We start from the raw sequence: 23,019 nt of genomic DNA on the forward strand, positions 1-23,019 counted from the left end.
CCCATTCATTTACATGGAGGGGAGGGACCTAAAACTTGTATTGCTGCCAGTCACTAGAGGGCATTTATCCATAGTGTCTTCAGCTTCTAGCTTCCAGTTCTGTCTCGAATTATAGTATATCTAGATGGTTCCACCAAGGACATCACAAAAGTTGGCCTATCAATCACTTTGGCTGTTTCTATAGGTAAACACGAGCACACAGTAGTTGATTTCCAGTCACAAATTTTGCTTACAAATATTTTTATTTTAGGACACATTAGTCATCAGTATGAGAGAAATAATGTGAGGACCTTGAATTTAAAATAAATTTTTGTTCCCCATTCAAAGTCAATTTTCTAGAGTATTTTGTTTTGGTCCATTACTCATTAATTGAAGAGAAAATCCACTTAAAGGTCAGGTTGTGAGGCAACAAAATAAAAAGAATGTCAAGAGGAGCTAAATATTGTTGCAATTCACTGTATCAACTAAAGCTACAGTGTTCCCATACAGGAGCAAATAATAGTTGAAGTTGTTTAATTCTTTTATTAATCTGGAATTAATATACAGCATAGCAAAACACACTGACTGCAAAGACCTTTTTAAAAGCAAATCACAACTTTCAGTGTCTCATAAAACGTCAGTCACAGTTTCAAAAACCAAATAGTCGACATTAAAAAGATGTAATAATGGACAACAAACAGCTGTGTGGTACTCAAGCCTTTCACATCGAGACAACAAAAGCCACCAAACAAGTTAACTCATAAAAAAAAACACGACTTCTTATATTACAGCCAAAGGATCAAACCTGTTAATCAGATCATACATATGAGGACATCTCTGCCCGTCATTAATATAACTATGAAAATATGTATTTCTTTTGTTGCTTTATAAATATATTCAAGCCTGGACAACACAGTGATAAGATACACTTTAGATGGCTATACTGCATTTATCCTGTAAAATGTACAACACAGGCTGCAATAACATGATCTTAAAAACATTAGCAATTTCTAAATCCATTACAATAATTATAATATAGTATAATTTAATGCAGAAATGAAATCTTAAGAAACTCCCATCAAAGGCACATTACATGTACTTTTTATTCAAACTGTTGCAATATACATCAAATATGTACACTGGGTCATTTTATTTTATTGATAAGGCACCTCTGTATAAGACATGTATGTCAACATTCATTTTACCTCTAGTAATGATATCATTTGTTCTGTTAGGTTGAATTACAAAACAAATCTATTGTGGTTCTCTGACCTCCACTTTAGATCTAATCCATAGTTTATCAAACCTTCACAGCCAATATCCATTCGATATGAAGACTTTATAAATGAATGGGTAGTCATAAGTGCACTAGGGCCTAAAAGGTTGAGTTCTGTACAGTGAAATCAAAATATACTGGAATAGCTACGGACGGTGAGCTTGGTAGCTGCAATCTTGCTAGGTGTTACGCACATCACGCTGTACTGTTCACACGTCAAAGCCACACACTAATAATGTCTTGTGCATGTTGTACACTGTGCCATTAGTCCAAAAATGCATAGCAACAGTTTTCTTTTACTTAAATACGCATCTATAATGCACATTATTAAAACAGACGACAACAGTATTCTGTAATGAGCCACCCACCAAACCCAGTAACACATAAACATATTAAAATCTTTTATTAATGTCATGTGCAAAAGAGGATGTAATCTTTTTTAGTATTAGTATTTAGGCCTTAAATAATATGCACTCCAGGATTTAGAAATGGACAAGTGAACTATTGTCTAGTTTATACATTAGTTAACTATTATTTAGCATTATTTCAAATTTTACCCACAAAATAGGCAAAGCAGAGATATTTTTTAATTTATGATGGACTTCCCTGGCAGCATAGGTAGCTATACACAATAAACCAGACAAACACTCAAACATTATTTTTCCTAAATCGGCGTAATATTAATCTAAAAAAGTAATACTGTATTCTTTAAAGTGCAGAATCCAATAACTATAACAATTAGGGGCATAATGTTGAGCTCCTTTGCTGAGTTTATTTATTTTTTCCTCAGAAATTCATGGTTTGCTACATTGGTGGGAGTAGCTTAGGACGCTGAGTAGCACCTAGCAAGATGGTGGCACAAACCTTCACCTAGTTGACATAGCCTGTGCTGTGGTTGGTTATTCCAGAGTATTTTTTATTTCAGTGGTTCTGTGTGTATTTTTATTATAGAAAATTATATGTTTTGGGAACCTACTAGGGAGGCTACTGCTGAGGGACAGAAAATACCACCTTTGTGATGAGTAAACTGATTAAGAAGTGTAAAGAGAACCAAGATCAAAATAAATGTTAAAGCTGCTGTCAGTGAATCACTATGGTTACCATGATAACCACACACCTGCGTCTGTCACTTCCTGACAACACCTGAAACAGCAGGCAGACAGAAACCCAAAGTAGAAATTAAGCCTCAAACAGTCACTGTATAAGTCTGATTGAAAACAAGGTTCTGAACTGTAGTGACAGAAGTATGGAGGGAAAATGGTTCCAAATTACCTGTGCGTGTGTAAAAGGATTTGTGCGTTTTACACACACACAAATATTTTTACACACGCACAAATCCTTTTACACACGCACAAATCCTTTTACACACACACAAATCCTTTTACACACGCACAAATATTTTTACACACGCACAAATCCTTTTACACATGCACAGGTAATTTGGAACCATTTTCCCTCCATACAGAAGCATCACACGTCAATTTGTGTGCATCTGCAGTATTTTATGTAAAATATATGACAAGATAAACCTCGAGTTTTGAACAAACAAATTTGAGCTCAAATACAATTGAAGTCAATGAGAGATTAGATGTTCATACACTAGACCACAGGGACTTTAGAGAAAACCATAAATTTACCAGATGATTTACGATTTTAGAGAAAACCTATACCAACTGAGAGACAGAATTTTGGCAAGCTTTGTATGTGACATATGACTACCCAAAGTTATAGCGTCTTAATTGAGCCGCATGTTTTTATGTATATTTTGTACCTTTTGTTTTGTTTTTTAAAGCTGTTATATGAGTAGGGAACTGCAAAACGTGACAGAAACCAATGGAAAATGGACAAATAGTAACAAGGATGCTCCAATACTTAAACATCAGAACTGATAATAATTGTAATGATATAATAGTAATAAAAATCCTTGAATAAAATTTATCAGCAGGGGCAGAAATGTAGTTAAAGGCTTCTGATTTGTTTTTTAACAGCCCCTGTGGGTTTTCTATCAATGTCAAATTGTAGTAAAATATGTTCAGTCGGGTAAAGTTTTAAATTCACCTCTAATTTCCCAAATGTCTTTTTTTTCTAAAATAGCAATTTTTAAAAAGTATGTCAACTTATCTCTGTGGGGATATATAAAATTAGCTGAGTTTGAAATAATTTCTATCACATTTTTTTGTGGTTAATTACATAAAGAACATCTAATTTAACAGTAAATCCCACTTTACACACATGAAAAACACAATATGGCACTTTGTCTTAAAGCTGGTGACAGAAGGTTTTTTTTCAGACAGTTACAATGTCATATAGGAAAAAGTAGTTGAAAAAAGAACACGTGAAGTATACGCACATTTTGTATCTGTATTAAAACTTTTATACATAGCATGCTTGCTGACAGACATTTTCTTCTTCTCTCCTTAGTTCTGGCTGTATTTGAGTTGAGTTATAGATTCTGAAATGCGGCAGTGGTGCGTTTGCCTCATCGGTGAAGAGTCTCGTTTAATGGGTTACACAGCAGTTTATTATACAAACAACAGGACACTGGTTTAAATAAAGCAGCTCAAGCAGTCTTTGGACATCAGGGAGAAGGAAAGCTTTCAGAGGTTGCTGATGTCTGCTTGGTGGTTGCTCCACGTTTGGTATCATCTTCCTTTAAACATTTGGATTTTGTGCTTGTCCGCCAGCAGCAAGGTGACATTGTATTCGTAATCTCCGTCGTGGACTCCTGTGTGCCGGAAAGCTCCGGCCAAATGGTTGTCCTCCCAGTAGTGATGCCAGTTTCCATACTGGTCTGCGCCAAACCCAAACACGCTGACCTGAACAAGACAAGGTTGAGGGAAAGCACTGCGTTACTACCACCACAGAAACACGTGGCTTCACTTCCGAGCCATGTCATTTGAAAGCTTAATTTGACAGCTTAGTTCACCTCATCACATATATGGATAGCAAACTGCAGGCTGAGGAAGCCGGTTGAAGGATATCGTCCACGGCTTTCAAGCCAAGACTCGTAGACATATTTTAAAAACGCTGGATTGTAAATCAACACCTACAAAACAAACAAAAAGCAGAAAAGAAGAATTTCTAATCCATTGTGATTTAATTGAACAGCAAAGTACTGTCTTGTCAGTCATGAGGGCAAAGAAAGAACCCTTTTTCCAATAGTAGAGTTTTATGTAACAATGTATACGATGTCCTGGTCTTTAACGGGTTCTTAAATTATTCCAATCTAACCTTAAGTGTACAAAGACACAGATTCACCATGTCGTTATTTATTCACAAAAACAAATGCAAAACATCAAAGCTGTGTGAAAAACTAAGTCCACCCCTTGCTGCTTCCACAGGATTTAACAGGGAAAGTATCACCCAGGAGCTGCTGATTAAATGTATTAATTAACTGACCAGTGTGATCACCTTTATAAAACAGTTTGTTGCTCTGAAGCGTACTGGTTTGTGTTAACACAAGGCAAAGCAGGAAAGACATCAGCAACGACCTTAGAGAAGCAACTGTTGCTGTGCATCAATTTAGGAAAGGTTAAAGGTCATTTGTAAACTATTTAGAGTCCAATATTCGGCAGTGAGAAAGAACATTCACAAGTAGAAAACACGAGTGTCATAATATTTGTAATTAACTTTAGGGTTCAGAAAGGCTGAGACTAAAAACCCACAGGAAACACAGGTAAGTGAAAATGATGTTACTTTGTAGGAACAGGAATGGGAATGGTACATCTGTGGGAACAAGCAGAGTGGAGGTTATTATTGTTTTTAGATATGAATTCCCCAACAGTGGATCCATTGATAATTTGAAGTGTTCTTATTTCATTTTTTGGCAGCTTTCTGTGGAAGGCTGGATTCCAGGAGTTCAGGTAAGGTGAGTGTAACAAGTACTCCTACAGGGAGGCAGACTGAACAGGAGAGCAGAGGCTGAGCTGACTTCTTCTTACTTTGTTTAGGGGGTGATTTACAGAGAGGATCAGCTAGACAAAGGCACTCTGACAGATCTACAAGGAGCACGGGTAAGTCTATAAAAACTTAGAAGCAGCAGTCAGAAACACAGAGATTACTCAGGAGGCTGACCGTGAGCTTCTCCTAGTGATGTTAACTGTCCAACAAGAGATATTGGTTCTGCCCCCAAAAAGCTTCATCTCAGACTCTGTAGACCTCAGTTAAAGGTTAAGGTTCATGACAGTGCGATTAGAAAAGGTGTAAAAAAAATACAACTTGTTTCGAAGGACTGCAGCAGAAAACCTCTTCTCTGTAAAAACAACATGGCAGCACGACAGAGGTTTGTAAAAGTTCATCTGAAGGAACCTAAAGACTTTAGGAACTGTCTCCTTTGAACAGATGAGCCCACAGTACAGATGTTTGGCTGTAACAGTCCTATATTTGGAGAAAACCAAACCCAGCAGATCAGCACAAACACCTCATTTCAGCTGTCAGCACGGAGGTGGAGGGCTGATGGTTTGGGCTCCTTGCAGTCACTGAGTCGACCATGAACTCCTCTGTGGACCAAATGACTCAGGAGTCAAATGTGAGGACATCTGTCCTACAGCTGAGGATTGGACCAAACTGAACAATGATCCCAAACACAGCAGCTGTTCTACAACAGAACGGCTCAAAAAGAAAAGAATCAAGGTAACGGTCCAGTCAAAGTCCAGAACCTCAACCTTCAGAGAGCTGAGCAGAAAAAGATGTCTGCAATCCTCAATGAACTAAAGCGATATTGTAAAGAAGAGTGGACCAAAATTCCTCCACAACCATGTGGGAGACAGAAAACCCCTACTGAGAGTTATTGCTGCTGCTGGATCAGGGGGTGGTCATAATTTTTCACACTCGGCTTTAACATTCTTTGGCTTCAGTTTTGTTTAATAAATAATGACGCAGTGGAATCTGCAGTGTGTTTTTGTTTGCTTGAGGATAGACTTGAATCATTTTAGAACCAAACCCTTTTCCTTATACTGCGATACATAAAACCCTAGAATTTGAAAAAGGGTGTACGTTCTTTTTCTTATGACTGCACACACACACACATTTGGAAAGGGTATTAATTTAAGCACATTAAAATGCAACAACCATCCATGCCATAAAGAGTGTGATTAAGAGTGTGATTCCTAAGATGCCTTATCTTAGCCCCACTCTTTTTTTGTAAACGTCATAGTGCATTATCGTTTCAACGAAAGTGGTGAGATATATGGGAACGCTCACACTCACCTTATTTTTGTTTGCCTTTATCGTAGGCATAACAGGTACATATGTTCTGTAAGACAAGAAGATACATACAGTATATGATTACCCAGCAAATTATAATCATAATACAAGCTCAAATGATTTTGTTTCAGTAACCAGTGACAAAAAAAAAAAATATGAAAGCCTAACATCTTTCTTCATTTAGCAAGCAAATTAAAAAGGATGAGCAGATATTATGGTGAAGCTCACAGTGACTTTTTCTTCATTCCGTTCTGCATTTTCCACCTTTCATCACACGAGAGCATCTGGTGTGAAGCTGTTAGTGAAGACACTAAATATTTAAATAGAGGTGTGTGCGCAAGCATCTGTGAGGATCCCATATTTAGTTAGCGGGAGAAAGCGTCTTCAGATTTATCTTCAGTTTTGCGATGCGAGTTCAATGGAAACGGCACAACTTGTTTCAGCTGTGTCTATATCATTTTAATGTTAAAAATATTAAGGTTTGTATTATTCAAAGGGACGAACAGAAATATAAACACGTCTTTGCCCTGAGGTTTTTTTTTTTTCTCTCACACCATTCTGTTTGTACTTGAGTTTGTTTTTAAAAGGAGAATTTTGAAAAAAAAAAAAAAAAGAAATGACAACATTTAGTTTAGATGTTATGGCTGTTGGGCTAAAGCTGACATTACTGGCAGTAAAGTTCAAATGTAATGATGCAGAAGGATTGTTTTGGCTGGAGGACAGCTGCACATTTCTGGGCATCAGTTTGCTTGGAGATTTCAGCCATTTAACATGTCAGTGTAATGGATTTATTGGCAGCAGCTCATTTTTTTTCTTCTTCTTCTTCATGTCCAGTAATCAAGCTAATGATTAGGAGCAACTAAGAATGACACAGCTAAAGGTGAAGTTTCCTGAAATAAAATTTAAAAAAAAAAAGATTATACTTTTTATATAGATATCAGCATCGACGACAACTCTTTAATAAAACCAGGATAATGAGTTACAACATTTTAATTTCCCCTTGGGCTCGATGAAGTATTTTTGAATCTGAATTGAACTGAACTGAATTTTTATAAGAATTAAAATAATGAATGCGTGAGATTGGATAAGAGTCTGGTGTTGGAATAATGTAACTAAATGAGATCAACACATGGAGCATGCAAGATGATGCCTCCAAGCAGCGCCAAAGAGGGGTAGGGGGGTGGGGGGTGTCGACATTTTTTCACGTTCCATCCAATACAAACATTTTTAGTATTTTATTTCATATTTTTTTAACGTAACGCCTGTCATCTCTCCTATAGGTATAGATCACGATAAATGACGTCCAGACTATCAGTTCACATAGGACACGATCTCTGGAATCTGTCAACTAAACACAACAACGTACAGGAGCAGAGATTTTAGTTTAGTACATTTATAGCAGCCCTGTTCCTCCTTATCATTAAAGGAAGAGAGCACAGAATAAGTTGATCAATATAATACAAACTTTTTGGCAGCTATTCTTTTGACAGTAGCTTCACAGAAAAAAAAAACCCAACCTAATTCAATATTCTGTTCAACTGACAGGACTCCAAAAGCTCAAATGTTTCAATCCTGAGTTTGTTTGATCTTCTCGAATAATTTAAAACCAATACCGTTTCCCCTAAAGGTTGACAGGTTTGAACAAGTGGATGTCCTAATAACATTTATTTAATTTATTTTTCTTTTGCTCTGACAGAAATTAACTCGACAAAACCAATAAAACCCAGCTTCAACTGACTTAGTAGAAATTTTACTTCTAGTCCTGATAAACTGGAAAATAGCCTTTAAAAAAAATCTCCTTATTTTTAAGGTTATGGGGGAGATGCCAAGCTGTTGTAGCTGTGTATGGTTCTTCCACATAATTCTGAGGCCCATGTTTGTTAAATGAACACACTGTTAAATTGCCAAATGGTGAAATTATATTTCCAGATATTATTATTATTAGTATTATTATAATAAATGAGATAGTTCTAATAATATTACAAGTGTAAAATGTATGGATAAATTGCCCCTCTCCCCCGTGTAATTTGAACCATGCCTAAACAGTTATTTTTATTTCAAAGAAGAGGTCTACTTGGTCCTAACATTTACACAACAACAACAACAACAACAAAACATCTCTTTTTTTTTGTTTTAACCAGTGATTCACCCAGCCGTCCATTTTCTCCACCAGCATTTTCCTTTCTGGTTCATGGTGAAGCTGGCGCCTATCTCCAGCAGTCACTGTGCGGGGGACACCCTGCACAGGTCAAATGTCCATCACAGGAACACATAGAGACAAACAGCCATTTAGGCTCTCACTCACACCTACGAATAATTTATAGTTACCAATGAACCTAACATGCATGTTTTTAGCCTTTGGAAGGAAACCGGAGTGCCTGGAGAAAACCAATGCGTATACGAGGAGAACATATAAACTTCACCCAGAAAGGCTGGAATCGAACCTGCAACCTTCTTGCTGTGAAACGACAGCCCTGCCCTACTGCCCAGTATTTTTCATAATGACTTTGGTTCTTCTGCCTTCCGAGGTTTGTATTTCTTGTGATCCTCTTCTAAACATTAACTCCACAGTCAGTCAGTCAGACTTTGGGTTGTAATTTTCACCAGGAGCTAAACTAACCACATCCATCCAACCTTCTTGTCCTTCTTAAAGCTGGAGAATGACTCAGCTGTTGGAGTTTTGGGTCAGTTTACACAATTAATTGCAATCATTTCACCCCCACACTATATGTATTTGGTATTTCCTGTCTTACTGGCGTCCCTGTATTTGGCTCTCGATACGTCACACTTCAGAGTGATCACAAAATGCTGAAGAAAACCTAGTAGTTTTTTAAATCTTTTATTATTAATTTAAAATTTGTGTGAATTTTTTAAATGCGAGACTCTGAAAACAAGCACCTTTTATGACTTTTTTTTTTTATTTATGGTAGCTTCAAAACACTTCATTTCCCCTTTAAAGCTTTCACCAGTTTGTTCTAAAGTCACTTTTCTATGGAATCAATCATTTACCTAGCTATAGAACAGAATATAAAAACAACAATAGATATAACCATTGAAGATATTCAGCTAAAAGTTGGTAGTTGAGACTTATCCATAATTTGAGCACTAACAGATGGCATGAGATCGTTGTATAAAACTTTGGCAAGCCAGATGGCAAAATGCATTCCTTCAAGGGATGTTAGATTTATTTTACAGAAGGCAGTCATTTAGACATCACAACTTGCCAAACTCACTCAGATCCTCAGATTTTCTAATTTATTCTGTTTCCATTGTTGTGACATCTTACGTTTCCAAACGGTCACCATCTTGTTTTTAATACCTTAATTCTCTGTAGCTTTGAAATTCAAATTTAGCATTTGTTTTCTTCAAAAATTAAAAAAGAAGACACTTACTGCTTAATAGTGCCTGTGGTCAGAGCACTAATAATCCACTGCAGGTCCAGAGTCTTGAAAGGGATTAGCACCAGACTAGTAGTATTGTCCAAGTCTATGGCACTTTCTGGGTACATGACATGATGAGTTGTTTTGGTTCCTACATCCTCCTCAAAGCCACTTCGAGGAGCCTGGTTCATTCTGTAGGGACAAACAAAACAACAAGACTTCAGTTTGTGAAGTATTTGTTTCACGTCTGCTCTGACTATTTTTGCCATCTTTATATCTCTGGACAGTTCAATTTGTATTTATTTTTTATTCTCATTAAAGCCTCTTCCTGAAAGGTGAAGGTGGACGATAATTTATTTTGCTCATCTATGTCTGTGCGAGTTTGTGTGTGTGTGTCTTGTATTTGTCTGGTAGCAAAATATCTCAAGAACCACTGGCAAATTTTAATGACATTCTCAGAAAGTAATCATTACATATGTATAAATTTTCATAAAACTGATTAACTTTTAAAGTTCAAGATGGCTGCCACAGATGAGCAACATTAGCCAACACAAAAACTGGTCTGAAAACCAGTCAGTATCTGGTGTGACCACTGTTTGTCTCACATCTCACGCAACACATCTCCTTGACATAGACTTGATCAGGTTGTTGATTGTGGCCTGTGGAATGTCGGCCCACTCCTCTTCAATGGATGTGAAGTTGCTGGATATTGTCAGGAACTGGAACACGCTGTTGTAAACGCTGATCCAGAGCTTCCCAAACATGCTCAGTGGATGACATGTCCGGTGAGTATACTTGGCCATGCAAGAACTGGGATGTATTCAGCTTCCAGGAATTGTGCACAGATCCTTGCAACATGGGGCCGTGCACTGCTGTGCATTGCATTCAAAATGCCATCAATAAAATGCATCAGTGTTTGTTGTCCATAACATACGCCTGCCCATTCCATAACCCCACAACCACCATGAGCCACTCAATTCACAACGTTGACATCAGCAAACCGCTCACCCACACAACACCATATATGCAGTCTGCCATCTGCCCTGTACAGTGAAAACAGGGATTCTTCCAACGTGCCATACGCCACTGAATGTGAGCTTTTGCCCTCTCAAGTCGGTTATGACAATGAACTGCAGTCAGGCGGAGACCCCGATGAGGACGACAAGCATGCAGTTGAGCTTCCTTGAGACAGTTTCTGACAGTTTGTGTAGAAATTCTTTGGTAATGCTAACCAATTGTTGCAGCAGATGTCCAGGTGGCTGGTCTCAGATGATCTTGGAGGTAAAGATGCTGGATGTGGAGGTCCTGGGCTGGTGTGGTTACACGTGGTCTGGCTGGATGTACTCCCAAACTCTCTGAAATGCCTTTAGTGACATAAACTCAGGAATTGTTTGTCCAAGAGCGAGACCAAAACCATACACGGAGGCGAAGATAAGGTAAGTGAATTTATTTACAGGTGTGATTCTATGTACAGTGAGTCAGGTTCTGGAACGGTCTGAAACACAAAAGGAGCAGGGTGAGTCTCGAGTACCAATCTGGTCAGAGGAGTCTGAGGGAGCGAGTGAACAGTGTCTCTGTGTCTTACAGATCCAGGAGGTGTCCAACCGCGTGGAGGAAGGTGAGGAAGAGGTCCAAGGTGATCCAGTAGTGGATGAGTCGGAATCCAGTTCAGGTAAGTGTCCAGCGGTCCAGGTAAGAGTCTCGTGGTCCAGGTAGTTCCCGAGCCGTAGGTACGTTGATGTGTGGTCAAAAACCTGAGCATAGAAAACTTAGCGAGGTAGGAACAAGAAACGATTAGATCCTGTGTCTGAGAATCTAACCCAAGAGGCTTGATGCTCCAGCGAAGGTCTAGTCTCAGCTGGAGGCTTAAATGCAGACTGGTCTCATTACCGGAATCAGGATCACCTGTGGAACAAGGGTTAGGGGAGCCGCCCCAAGGCGGAGCTAGCTCCAGATCCTCACATTTGGAGACAGCTTACGGTAGAGAAATCATCATTCAAGTCACGGGCAACAGCTCTGGTGGGCATTCCTGCAGTCAACAGGCCAATGGCACGCTCCCTCAAAACTTGCAACATCTGTAGCATTGTGCCGTGTGATAAAACTGCACATTTTAGAGTGGCTTTTTATTAGGGCCAGCCTAAGGCACACCTGTGCAAAAATCACCAGCATCTTGATATGCCACACCTGTGAGGTGGATGGATTATCTTGGCAAAGGACAAGAACTCACTAACACTATTTGAGAGGAAAAGGCCTGTTGTGCACATAGAAAACATCTTACATCTTTGAGCTCAGTTCGTGAAAAATAGGAGCAAAAACAAGTGTTGCACTTATATTTTTGTTCTGTATACTTATTCGTCTAATCTACAGAAAGTCTACAGGCATTAACCATTGTCTACATTTCAAGCCACCACCAGCCTCCTGCCACCTACCCCCCAAAATCAGTCAAACCACGAGGTTTGACACATGAGAGCCACCCACAAATTTGTGAAGAGAGAAACACTGAGAAGAGGGGAAAATAAAAAAGCACAAACTGTTCTGTCCTTCCCACGATTTGACATCTAAAAAGCAACTCCAAAATACTGCGTATGTCTAGAGCCCAACAATTACCACTTCGCAGTTGAGTCAAGGCATCCCTATTATTGTCCAACAATTTTCTCTCAAAGTGGAACAGTAATTGGCAGGCATACAGTTTGACAACAGCAGCTGGCTCCGGTCAGAGGTAGGAAGTGACATAGAAGAGAAGAATCCTGAGTCTGACCTGCTGTGTGACTATCATTACTCATCTGAGTGCTCTGCTCTGAGTGGTATCATCTTCCTCATTACAGACTCTGGGATGACAGCTATATAACAATTTGACATTTTCAGCCTCAGCCTGTCAGAACAACTTCTTGCAAGAAGCATTATTGGCCAAAGCTATTTATTGTTGATGACAAGTTCAATATGTCACCATTCAGTGACCTTTCTGAAACCATTATTGTGTTCCTGGTAGATGGTTACAATAATGTTTTGTGCTAACACTAAACAGCTTGACATTAAGGAAACAATAAATAGATATACTTATAGTTTCGGAAGAAATTCTTAAGGCTGAATCTGCAGCTACATTTCAAAATTCAAATTTGTAAAATTCTAAGCTGACAAAATGTTTACATTTTGACATATGAGCTGTTTAAGTAGTGTAAAGAGAACCAAGATCTAAAAAAAATGTTAAAACTGCTGCCAGTGGCTCATTAGGGTCACCATGGTAACCATTAAGCTGTGTCTGTCACACCCTGACAGCACTCTTCACAGGACAGGCAGACAAAAACACAAACTGTAAAGTAAGACTCAGAATTGCGATAGTTCAGTCAGTGTATCATTTTTTATATGGGAATTTAATGAAATGTCCTGGTAAATTATCACACCCAGGTTTCTTATATTAGTTAACAAGGCCAAGTTAATGCCATCCAGAGAGATAAATGATTAGACAGTTTGTTCCTAAGGCATTCATCTCCGTGTTTGTTTACTTACTCTGTATAACATTGACTTGGCTTCTCATACTAAATACCACAACCTCTGTCTTGTTTGGATTTAAGAGCTGAAAACTAAGCATCCTACAAGTTTTTATGGTTTCAGGACATGCTTGTAGTCTAGTTATTAAAATAAGACAAGAGCATACACATCCCACTGGAATGGGTGCTGGACCAAAAATAGAATGATACTATTTCTAATAATAATGCCAAAAAAAAGGGATCTAAACACCAACAGAGCTCCCACTGCACAAATTAATAGTCATAACTAAATTGTTAAATTGTACTTGTTCAAAAATACGTAGAGTAGACCCCCGCAAAGTCTCGGTTCAGAGTTCATGGCCTCAGTCTTAGAACCTAACTAACAGTTGTTAAATATCCTCCGCAATTTTATTTTTTCGTGGCAGTTTTCATGCGTTTTAGCACTAAAATATTTAAAAAATATATAACTTACTAACCTTACAACATAACTAATAATGAAAATTCAGCTATATTTTCATATAAAAGAAAGCATGGGACACATTTCCAGCAGATGAAGTCCAGCCCTCGTTCTGAAGCGAATGAAGAAGAACGCCACCCGAGGAGCCGTAAACCCTCCGCTCTGCTGTACTGTCATTATATTCATTACATGCCTTCATTGTACCACAGCTAATCCATCACCATCATCATTTTCAATCAATGTCATTCATTATTGGTGAGCACCCGTACATTTTACTGTTTAGTATTAAATTAATTACATATATTTAAGTAAATTAATTTATAACTGTATTTACTCAACTTATATTTAGGGTTTAAACAATAAAAGAGTTTAGCTGTACTTTCTTGACCACATTGAAAATTTGTGTTTTTTCCACAATTCAAAGGTTCTCAGAAATGCAACCCTCGTGAATTTTGGAAGTCTACTGTACATCAATATTTTAAATAATCATACATCCCAATTACAATTATAATCAAAACTATTCTCTAGGCATAATGGATAAATAGAACAGAGTATCATCAGTATAACAAGGAAAATAATCCGATGCTTTTTATTCATTTTATCTAATGAAGCCATATACAAAGTTATGGTCCAAGCACTGAACCCTGAGGAACTTCATGACTAACTCTGGTGGTGTATAAAAATGTATTATTCACATCAACAAACTTGAGTCTAACAGATAAATCAGATCTAAACCAACGCCCTGTTGTTCCTTTAATCCTAATAGGAATTCTTCTTCTTCTTTAAAGGTTCCATAATAAAATATTGTCATCAGTTTTATCAAATGAGATCTAAGAGGTAAAGTATAGACACAGGCCCACTGTCTGAGGCCTTTCAACAGATATAGTTTCATTTCTACCACTTTGTTTTGACGTTTAATATTTTCTCTCATTGACCGTATTTCCCTTTTTATTCTAATTTACAATTTTGAGGCCTTTTAAAGACTGAATAAATCATTTTCTTTTTCTGGGTGACAAGGAGAATGATAAATGATGTAAATTAGGCTACCATCATTTACATCTGTAAGGACAATAAAAAATAAACTTGGGTTGAAAAGTGGACTCTGTTAGCTGTGTGTACTTTTAATCATAATGAAAGATGTGTTGACCGTTGTAAGAAGATAGATATTTCAGATTCATTTAATCAATATTCAGTGTGTGGTCCTACTTCCCTGTCCTGGCACTGGAAATGTATACTAAATGGACTCAACACAAACTAAAGCTGATATATTGGCTCCCTGGAACCAATCAAATGGATGGATAATGAACAGAAAATCCAGGCTTTTTACCTGGAATACACAAATAAGTCATGAATCAGAACAGAACAACATGGAATGTAAATGTGTTTTAGAGACACTTCATTTAGAACTCAGCTGTATGTGTCTAACCAGCTTCAGCTCCTGTGAAAGCTTGGCTGTAACCCTCTCTGTAACAAGAAAACCAGACAAAACCAGGGCCGGTGACTTATTTTCTGTAGGAAAGTAAAATTCAGACACTAAAAAGAAGAAATGATTAATGATTTATAGCAGAAATATATGGCTGAAGGATAGCCTCAAGAGTGGGAAAGGAAAGTTTACAAGTTCGTACTGAGACCTACTATGATGTATGGTTTTGAGTCTGTGGCAGAGATGAAGATATTAAGATTTTTATTGGAAGTGATCAACATGGACAGGATTAGAGATGAGTTTGTCAGAGGTACAGCTTAGATTGAGTAGTTTAGAGACAAAGTCAGGCAAGGCTGAGATGTCTGGACGTGCAGAGAAGGGATAATGGATTTATTGGGCAATAGGTGTTGAATATGGAGCTTCAAAGGAGGAAAAGAGGAAGACCAAATAGGAAGTTTGTAGCTGGAGTGATGGAGGGTATTCAGAGAGTTGATAACAGAAGAAAGTGGTGGGGATAAGGTGAGATGGAGGCAACTGTTCTGCTGTAGAGACCCCTAATTGGGACCGAAGAGGAAACCGCTGCACCCAACATTCCAACACATTTAAACCCAGAGCATATTAGAACCGGGCTTTGGTCCCCATAAAGATGACTGGTCCTGACAAGGTAGGTTATTATACCAGAAAATGTTTATAAAAAGCTAACAAAAAACAAGCACACACATTGTAACAAATGTTGGTAGTTGATTGAGGACCCAAGAGTGCTGGCAGGCAAAACTCCAAAAAAATAAGTTATTAAATAAACCCAAGACTGACCATGAGAGTTATATATGAGGTCCTGACAGCAAACTGCAGGGACTGAGGAATATAAATACAGGGAGGAGTGATTATAGCATGACATACAGCTTGGCTGAGCTAATGAGCAGATAAGAAACAGGTGTGTGAAACAGCAGCACCAGCGAGCTGAGGAACAATGACCAAGAACATAAAAGTACAAAAACCCAAAAGCTGCCCGGCTAAACTGGTAACAAAAAACTGATGACTAACAAACTGGCAGAAACAAGACAACTGATAGATACTTATAAGGTAACTCCAAAACAGAAAGCACAAACTATAAACCCCCAAACTGTGACCCACAGAGACACATTGAGCACAAAACCCCTAATCCAAAAACGATGTTCCACCATATGGACCGGCCTCTGGTCCTCATAAGGACTACCAGTCCTGCCAAAGTAGATGATTTAAACAGAAAAAATACACATACACACAGAAATAAAATTGAATATAAATAAGTTTGTCTAATTGTCGCCCACCGCCAAAGACGAAAGGCCGATGATGTTTTTCCCATGTTTGTGCACATTGTGTTCGTTTGTGTGTCATTTTTACAAACTATCTGGTGAGCCACTGGACAAATTTTAACAAAACGTGCAGAAAGATATAATTAAATTTCCTGCCACAGCTAAGCAATCTTTGAAATCAGAAAAATGGCTATAACCCTGTTAACCTTGCAGATATTGAGCTAAAAAATGATAGAATGATAGTATCCGAGAGTCATTCTCAACACATACTCACAGAGCTAACACATTTCCTGCATGATCCTGCATGAGATTGTGCAAAATGTCACTTATAGGTTTTGACCAAAACAGCTATAAGTCTGTCCTTTCTCATCCGAAGAGGATATTAGTTTGAAACTCTAGTATGAAAGGTGACATGCGATGGTCATTCCTTTAGGGCAGTGGTGTCCAATCCTGGTCCTGGTGGGCCACTATCCTGCATGTCTTAAGTGTTTCTCTGCTTTGACACACCTGATTTGGATGACCAGGTGATTAACAAGCTTGAAGACCTACTGAAGTGCAGGGAAACAACTAAAACAAGCAGGACAGTGGCCCTCTAGGACCAGGATTGGATGCCACTGCTTTAGGGAGTCTATTCCAAACACCCAGAGTTCCAGTGTTCAGAAAGGCAGCCCCACACATCAAGCTGTAGCCAGATCACACACCATGTGATAGCCAATTAACACTTTAAAGTGTGTCAGTGGGATTTCAGTACACTCTCTTCCTGCTTGTGCCAGTCTGCTGTTGTTACCACTGCTGTAATTTTGCAAACCTCTGTGAAGAAGAACTTTCAAAAAGCCTTCACAGTTTGAGCCGACTAATGATCATACTGAAGACTGAACACAGTTTTATCATAATACTGAAGGAGATGGGTCAGAAAGAAGTGACATTAAAAAGGAAAAAAAGGGTTTCGGATATAGTTTTAAAGTTATTAACAGGATAAAAAAATAAAACTGATTTAACTCCTTGTGGAACTAAATTTGATAACAACTACTGCATCTGCTTCCCAAGGGAGGCCATCAGTTCAGATCTGTGGACCAAAAGAATCCAGAGAAAGGTTGTCTTATGTGCTGCTCACTTTGTTGGGTAATGTAGGGATGTACAATGGATTCTTCAAAACTGTAAACAGTATTACTCTGTAATGGTGAGAAGTGAACACTCGCTCGTTACAAGTTAAATGACAAATTATTTGCAAGGCTGCAAAATAGCATTAACTAAATTGTACCATCAACCCATAATAAAACTCAATACACAGAGTGAACTCTCGAATTACAGGTGTGTCTAAACGCAAATTTTACACATAGAAGCAACAGGCGACAAAACTGGAATTAGTCTTTTTGAATTTCATTATTTTTAATGTGAAAAATTTAACAAATTTTCAATACACAAATCCCCTGAACAGATTAAATTAGTAATTAGAGGTTTAACTGTACCTTTCAGTTAGACTTACCTCGTGTTGCATGTGTGAAAAACGATATTTAGGAATTTTAACTTGGAATAAGAAAAAACTCACTCTAAAAGCATATAAACGTCCAATATGATGTTTTGGTAGTGGTAATGTTTAGAGAGCAAGGAACTCCAGTTTTGAATATGTTGGGGCGTTGTGTAAATGGAAATAAAAACACAATTTAATGATTTGATGCGCTCATGAACCCATATTTTATTCACAATGGAACATAGTAATATGCCAAATGTTGAAAAAAAGAAGTATCATTTTTTAGAATGATACAACAATTACAGAATAATGTTCCTCAACAGAAAATTGGTAAGACTTTGAGTGTTCCATCATCTACAGTTCATAATATCATCAAAAGATTTCAAGAATCTGGAGAAATTTGGGCGGCAGTGGTTAGAGGTGTCGCCTCACAGAAGGGTCAAAGGTTTATCTCCTGGCCTTTCTGTTGGGAATTTTCATGTTCTCCCTGTGCATGATTGGGTTTTCTCGGGGTACTCCGGTATCCTCCCCAGACCAAAAACATGCATGTTTTGTATCAAAGCTTATTTAAAATGAACTGAGGCAAAGTGGAAAACTGTTCTGTGGTCAGACATGCTGAAATTTGATGTTTCATTTTGAAAACCACAGACCACTCAGACATTTTTGGAAACCACTGGTGAGGGACAGTTTGGCCTACCATCAGTGCTCAGTTCAAAGGCCTGCCTCTCTGATGGTATAGGGGTGCATCAGTACCTATGACTTTGAAAGGCACCATCAATGCAGAAAGGTAAATATAGGTTTTTGAATAACATAACTGGAACATGTAAAGAAATATGTCTTGCTAGCATTTAAAAATAAGACAAACAATTCTTTTTCTTCATGGCATTTAAATTTAAAGAAAGAATGACTTATAAGAACCCCCTCACCCCCCACTCCCAAAAAGAGTAAACTTCATGGCTGTTTACAGGCTAAAGTTCTGTGAAATAAGATTGTAAATTGGACGTCTGGGACTGAATAAATTTTGAAGTCAGCCAACGCAGCTACTGCCTGAAACTCCAAAACACATACAGTTTGTTCTATAAAACCAAATTTAATTTGGGGCTGACTGCAGGAGGTGTAGCATGATAAAATTGTGACAGAAATGGAAGAATAACAGAGAATAACAGCCGAATAGTAATCACAATGTTTCCAATGCTTGTGCTTTGGCACCCTGAATTAGGTTGCAATCCCTCATGTTGTTGCTTTTCTATAATAGTTTATTTTGCTGGCAAAGTTGTTGTTTTTTGACCCAGTAGTAGCAGAACAATTAAAGTGTCTTTTTCAACAGTTTTGACGGAGGTCAAAATAAATCACATCATCGCATGTTTTGGATCCAAAAGCAACTGATGATTTGATGAAGTGATGTTCATGTGTTAGCAAAATATCTCATGAACTGCTGGACGAATTTATCAGTAAATGTAGAGTCAACCCAACTAAAGCAGGGTTACCACTGCCAGCTGACCTTAAAACACACATTAATGGCTATAACTCAGTTAATTTTACATACATTAACCTGAAGTTTGGTGTGGTAGTAGATGAGACTGACCTTCCAATGCGTATTTTGAGTGTTAACAGATTGCACAAAATCTTTCTACAAAAATTTGCAATGAACTATGTAGAGTTAACTCCATCTGTCTGTTAGCAACATATCTAATGAACCACTGGATGGACTTTAAGGAAAAAGCTAAGTGACATAAATGGCTACAACTCAGGAAATGTTCAGATATTGAGCTAAAGTTTGGTGTGGTAGTAGCTGAGAGTGTGACATTTTTCCAATATTGGAATTACATGATGCTATTTTCAAGGTTTGACCAAAACGGCTACACCCCGCATCATTTCTCATCATAAGATGATCTCAGGTTAAAGCTTTAAGGGGCAATATGCATTTCTTCAAGGAATGCTGGGTCTTTAATACCCAGAGAATTGTTCCTTGGCTGAGAGGCAGACAGTGAAGGTTAGGAAGCGTGCACTTTAGTTGAAGGGAAAAAAAAAATCCCAGTTCTGCTGGTTTTAAGATCAATCTTAATGGAGTTATTTGTAGGAGCGTATGTCGTAATGTAGAATCTAAGCTCCACTGATCCCCAGTTCAGCAGAATAAATATGAATGATGAGACAATCAGACATGCAAGACAGCCTATTCCCTTTAGATAAAATATACACTGGAGCACAGAGGCTCAGAGAGAATGTGACTGCAGAAAGTCTCTGTTCAAAGCAGCATGAGATATACGCTTTTTGAAAAATATATGAATCCATATTTGGCTACTTTCAGACAGAAAACCAGTTTAGAGAATTTGCAGCATCGCCATAACCTTGCAATGGCTCAAACATCATTTTGGTTTATTGTGTGAATGCTGACCCTATTGTTTACCTGTTTATAGCTCCTTTTGTGGGTCTTTTGATAGCAAACTACTTTCCCTTATAACAGTTTGCTTTTTAAAAAAAAAAAATTCCCCACAAAAATACACTGAGATCTCTTTAAATCTTAAAAAAACATTATTTTCTTTGAAGCCTTCCTCAGGATACTTGCTCTATTTTTATGCTACTGTTAGCTTTTAGCTAATGTTCCGCCGCTAAACCTACCGTTTCACTACTTCTAGCTTTTAGCTACTATTTCGCTACTTTTAGATTTTAACCACTGTTCTGCTACTTTTAGCTGCACTTTCTTAATTTTAGCTACAGTTTATTTTCTGATTTTAGTTTTAATATGTTTTGACTCATTTTAGCAACAGTTTAGCTAAATTTTACACTTGTTTTGTTCATTTTACCCATATAAACCTAAAGCTATATTAGCTCATGTTTTGCACCTTTTAGCTTTTAGCTAGTGTTCAGCCGTTTTAGATTTAGCCTGTGTTCTGCTCATTTTAGCCTCTGTTCTGTTCATTTTAGCCTAGTATTCTGCTCATTTCTTCCTGCGTTCTTCTTGTTTTAACTTTAACATCCCAGTTTTAGCTTCTTCAGCAAATTTCAGCAGTCATTCAGTACTCAGAATTCACACTCCATTTTCACAGAAAATGTAATTTCTCCAGTTCTATCAATTGTTCTCCATTGACTGAGTCGCGTTTGATTCTTTAGTTGCAGTTTTAGCTCGTTACCCTCGTGCTGCTGGTCCCACTACGATCACCAGACCCTGATTTTAGACAGGCTTTCAGCAGGCCAGCTCTGTTTACTGTTTCGTCCCATTTGTCTCCTTTATCTCAGCTGTGTTTTGTGTTGAACTTCCAAAAAAGTACAACTCTACTATCTCAGTTCCAGCTCCGTAAAGCTTACTGTATCCTCACAGCGAGATAAAAGCTCCGACTTTGTGTTTAAGATGGGCTTTTCTTCTGAAGTCGGACATAAACAGGAATCAGGCAGCGTGTGTACTCGAAAGCTTTTCAGAGATAACATTTGCAAAAAGCAGATTATGTGATGATATGCCTTAGCTTACCGATCATCGTGTCTCAGGAATGCAAAAATCTAAATTTCCCATTTAAATTCAACAATCTTGATGACTTATTAGTATTTCAAAGACAATATATCTGAAAACCTTTAATTATTCAGAAGCTTCACAGTCTGTCAGTCAAAGGAAGACAGAAAGGCTGATGTGATGATGACTCCAATCCATTCCACAGCTGCAAATTACTGAGAAAACCAGAGGCTTTTAGCCAACAGGCCAGTGGTGTTTAGTATTCGTAACAGTCTTTAAAGAAGGTTTAATGGAGCTGTGTCTATTGTAGAGAGCTCTTCTTTTATTTTCCATTTTGTCACTTACTGGACTGTGCTCCTAAATCATTTCTCATTCAGTAACTTCTCACAAGATACTTTAATGACTGCTCTGCATTCAGTGGGGGCGGTCATTAGGGGCAGTTAGATTCGCTGCAAACACGTATAACCAAAAGACGGAGTTACATTATCATCGCCAGGCTCTGGCATAAAAAGGCGGCAGGCGATATGCAATCCTTCAAGGAATGCTTGGCCTTTAATTTGAGAATTTTTTTTTTTTCCCGAACATACAGATGCAGTCTGAGGTTTACATACACTCATGGGCGTGAGTGTTAGATTAAATTTTGTGCCAAACGTGCACAGGCTTTGCACGGCTGCAATAAAAAAACACAATAAAAGCCTGAAACAAATACAGACGGGTGGAGTTCACATCCTCCGCTTTGACTTTATTCTCGAAACAATAATTCAGCATTATTCTCCACGTGTTAACGTTAATCTCAACTTTACGACTTTAATTGGAAAAACATTCTTTAAAGTCTTAAAACAGACACAATTGTAGGTCTTATCTTTATTTCCCCCCCTCTTACTCATCTAAGGTGAAGGTGGAGCAATAATATTTTTGCCTGTGTGTGTGTGTGTGCCTGTATGTTTGTCTGTACGGTTAGTAAAATATCTCATGAACCACTGATCAGATTTTAATGAATCTTTCAGAAGGTAATTGATGGGTTGACATCTATATCTCTTTAACTTTCGGAGTTAACTAGATTTAAGATGGCTGCCACAAAAATGGCTCTAACTCAGTCAATTTTACCTATATTGAACTAAAATTTGGTGTGGCAGTAGCTGAGACTGATTTCCAACTTTATACTCTGATGACTAATTGATAGTTTGAGATCTGTGTTTAAAACTCTGGCATTAACTACTGGAGTCAACTCTGTCCGACTGTTAGGAAAACATCTCATGAACCACTGGACAGATTTTAATGAAGCTTTCAGAAAATGCTAATTAGGCAGAGCTCTACAACTGATTACCAGCTGAAGCCAATTCAATTCAAGAGTTCCACAGCAGCCAACAGACCTTAGAAACCCCCAAAAGGCTCTAACTCAGTCAGTTTTACAGGTACTGAGCTGAAACTGGGTGTGGTAGCAGCTGAGAGTCATTTACAAATCATACTTCAAGTGCTACACATTGCGCAGGATCTTCCCTTAAAGCTTTAGCGTTAAATATTGGAGTCACAAAATATCTCATGAAACTCTGGACGGATTTTAATGAGATGATTACACTTTTAGTGTCAGTCCAATTCA

General features: G+C 38.0%; 1 protein-coding gene across 5 annotated transcripts in view; it reads right to left on the reverse strand.

Moving 5' to 3' along the window:
• Window positions 1-507: 507 nt before the first annotated feature.
• Window positions 508-23,019, reverse strand: part of LOC108238770 (CMP-N-acetylneuraminate-beta-galactosamide-alpha-2,3-sialyltransferase 1-like) — a 64,938-nt gene continuing 42,426 nt past the window's right edge. For all 5 annotated transcript variants that reach the window (XM_037975750.1, XM_037975749.1, XM_037975748.1 and 2 more), the window contains 4 exons: window positions 9,853-10,032; window positions 6,464-6,509; window positions 4,182-4,301; window positions 508-4,071 (listed from right to left, as the gene is read on the reverse strand). In XM_037975750.1, coding sequence (XP_037831678.1) covers window positions 3,898-4,071; window positions 4,182-4,301; window positions 6,464-6,509; window positions 9,853-10,032 — 520 coding nt within the window. In that variant the 3' untranslated portion in view covers window positions 508-3,897. The remainder of the gene's footprint in view (window positions 4,072-4,181; window positions 4,302-6,463; window positions 6,510-9,852; window positions 10,033-23,019) is intronic.

This window comes from Kryptolebias marmoratus, linkage group LG5 (assembly GCF_001649575.2).
Source record: "Kryptolebias marmoratus isolate JLee-2015 linkage group LG5, ASM164957v2, whole genome shotgun sequence".
NCBI lineage: Eukaryota > Metazoa > Chordata > Actinopteri > Cyprinodontiformes > Rivulidae > Kryptolebias > Kryptolebias marmoratus.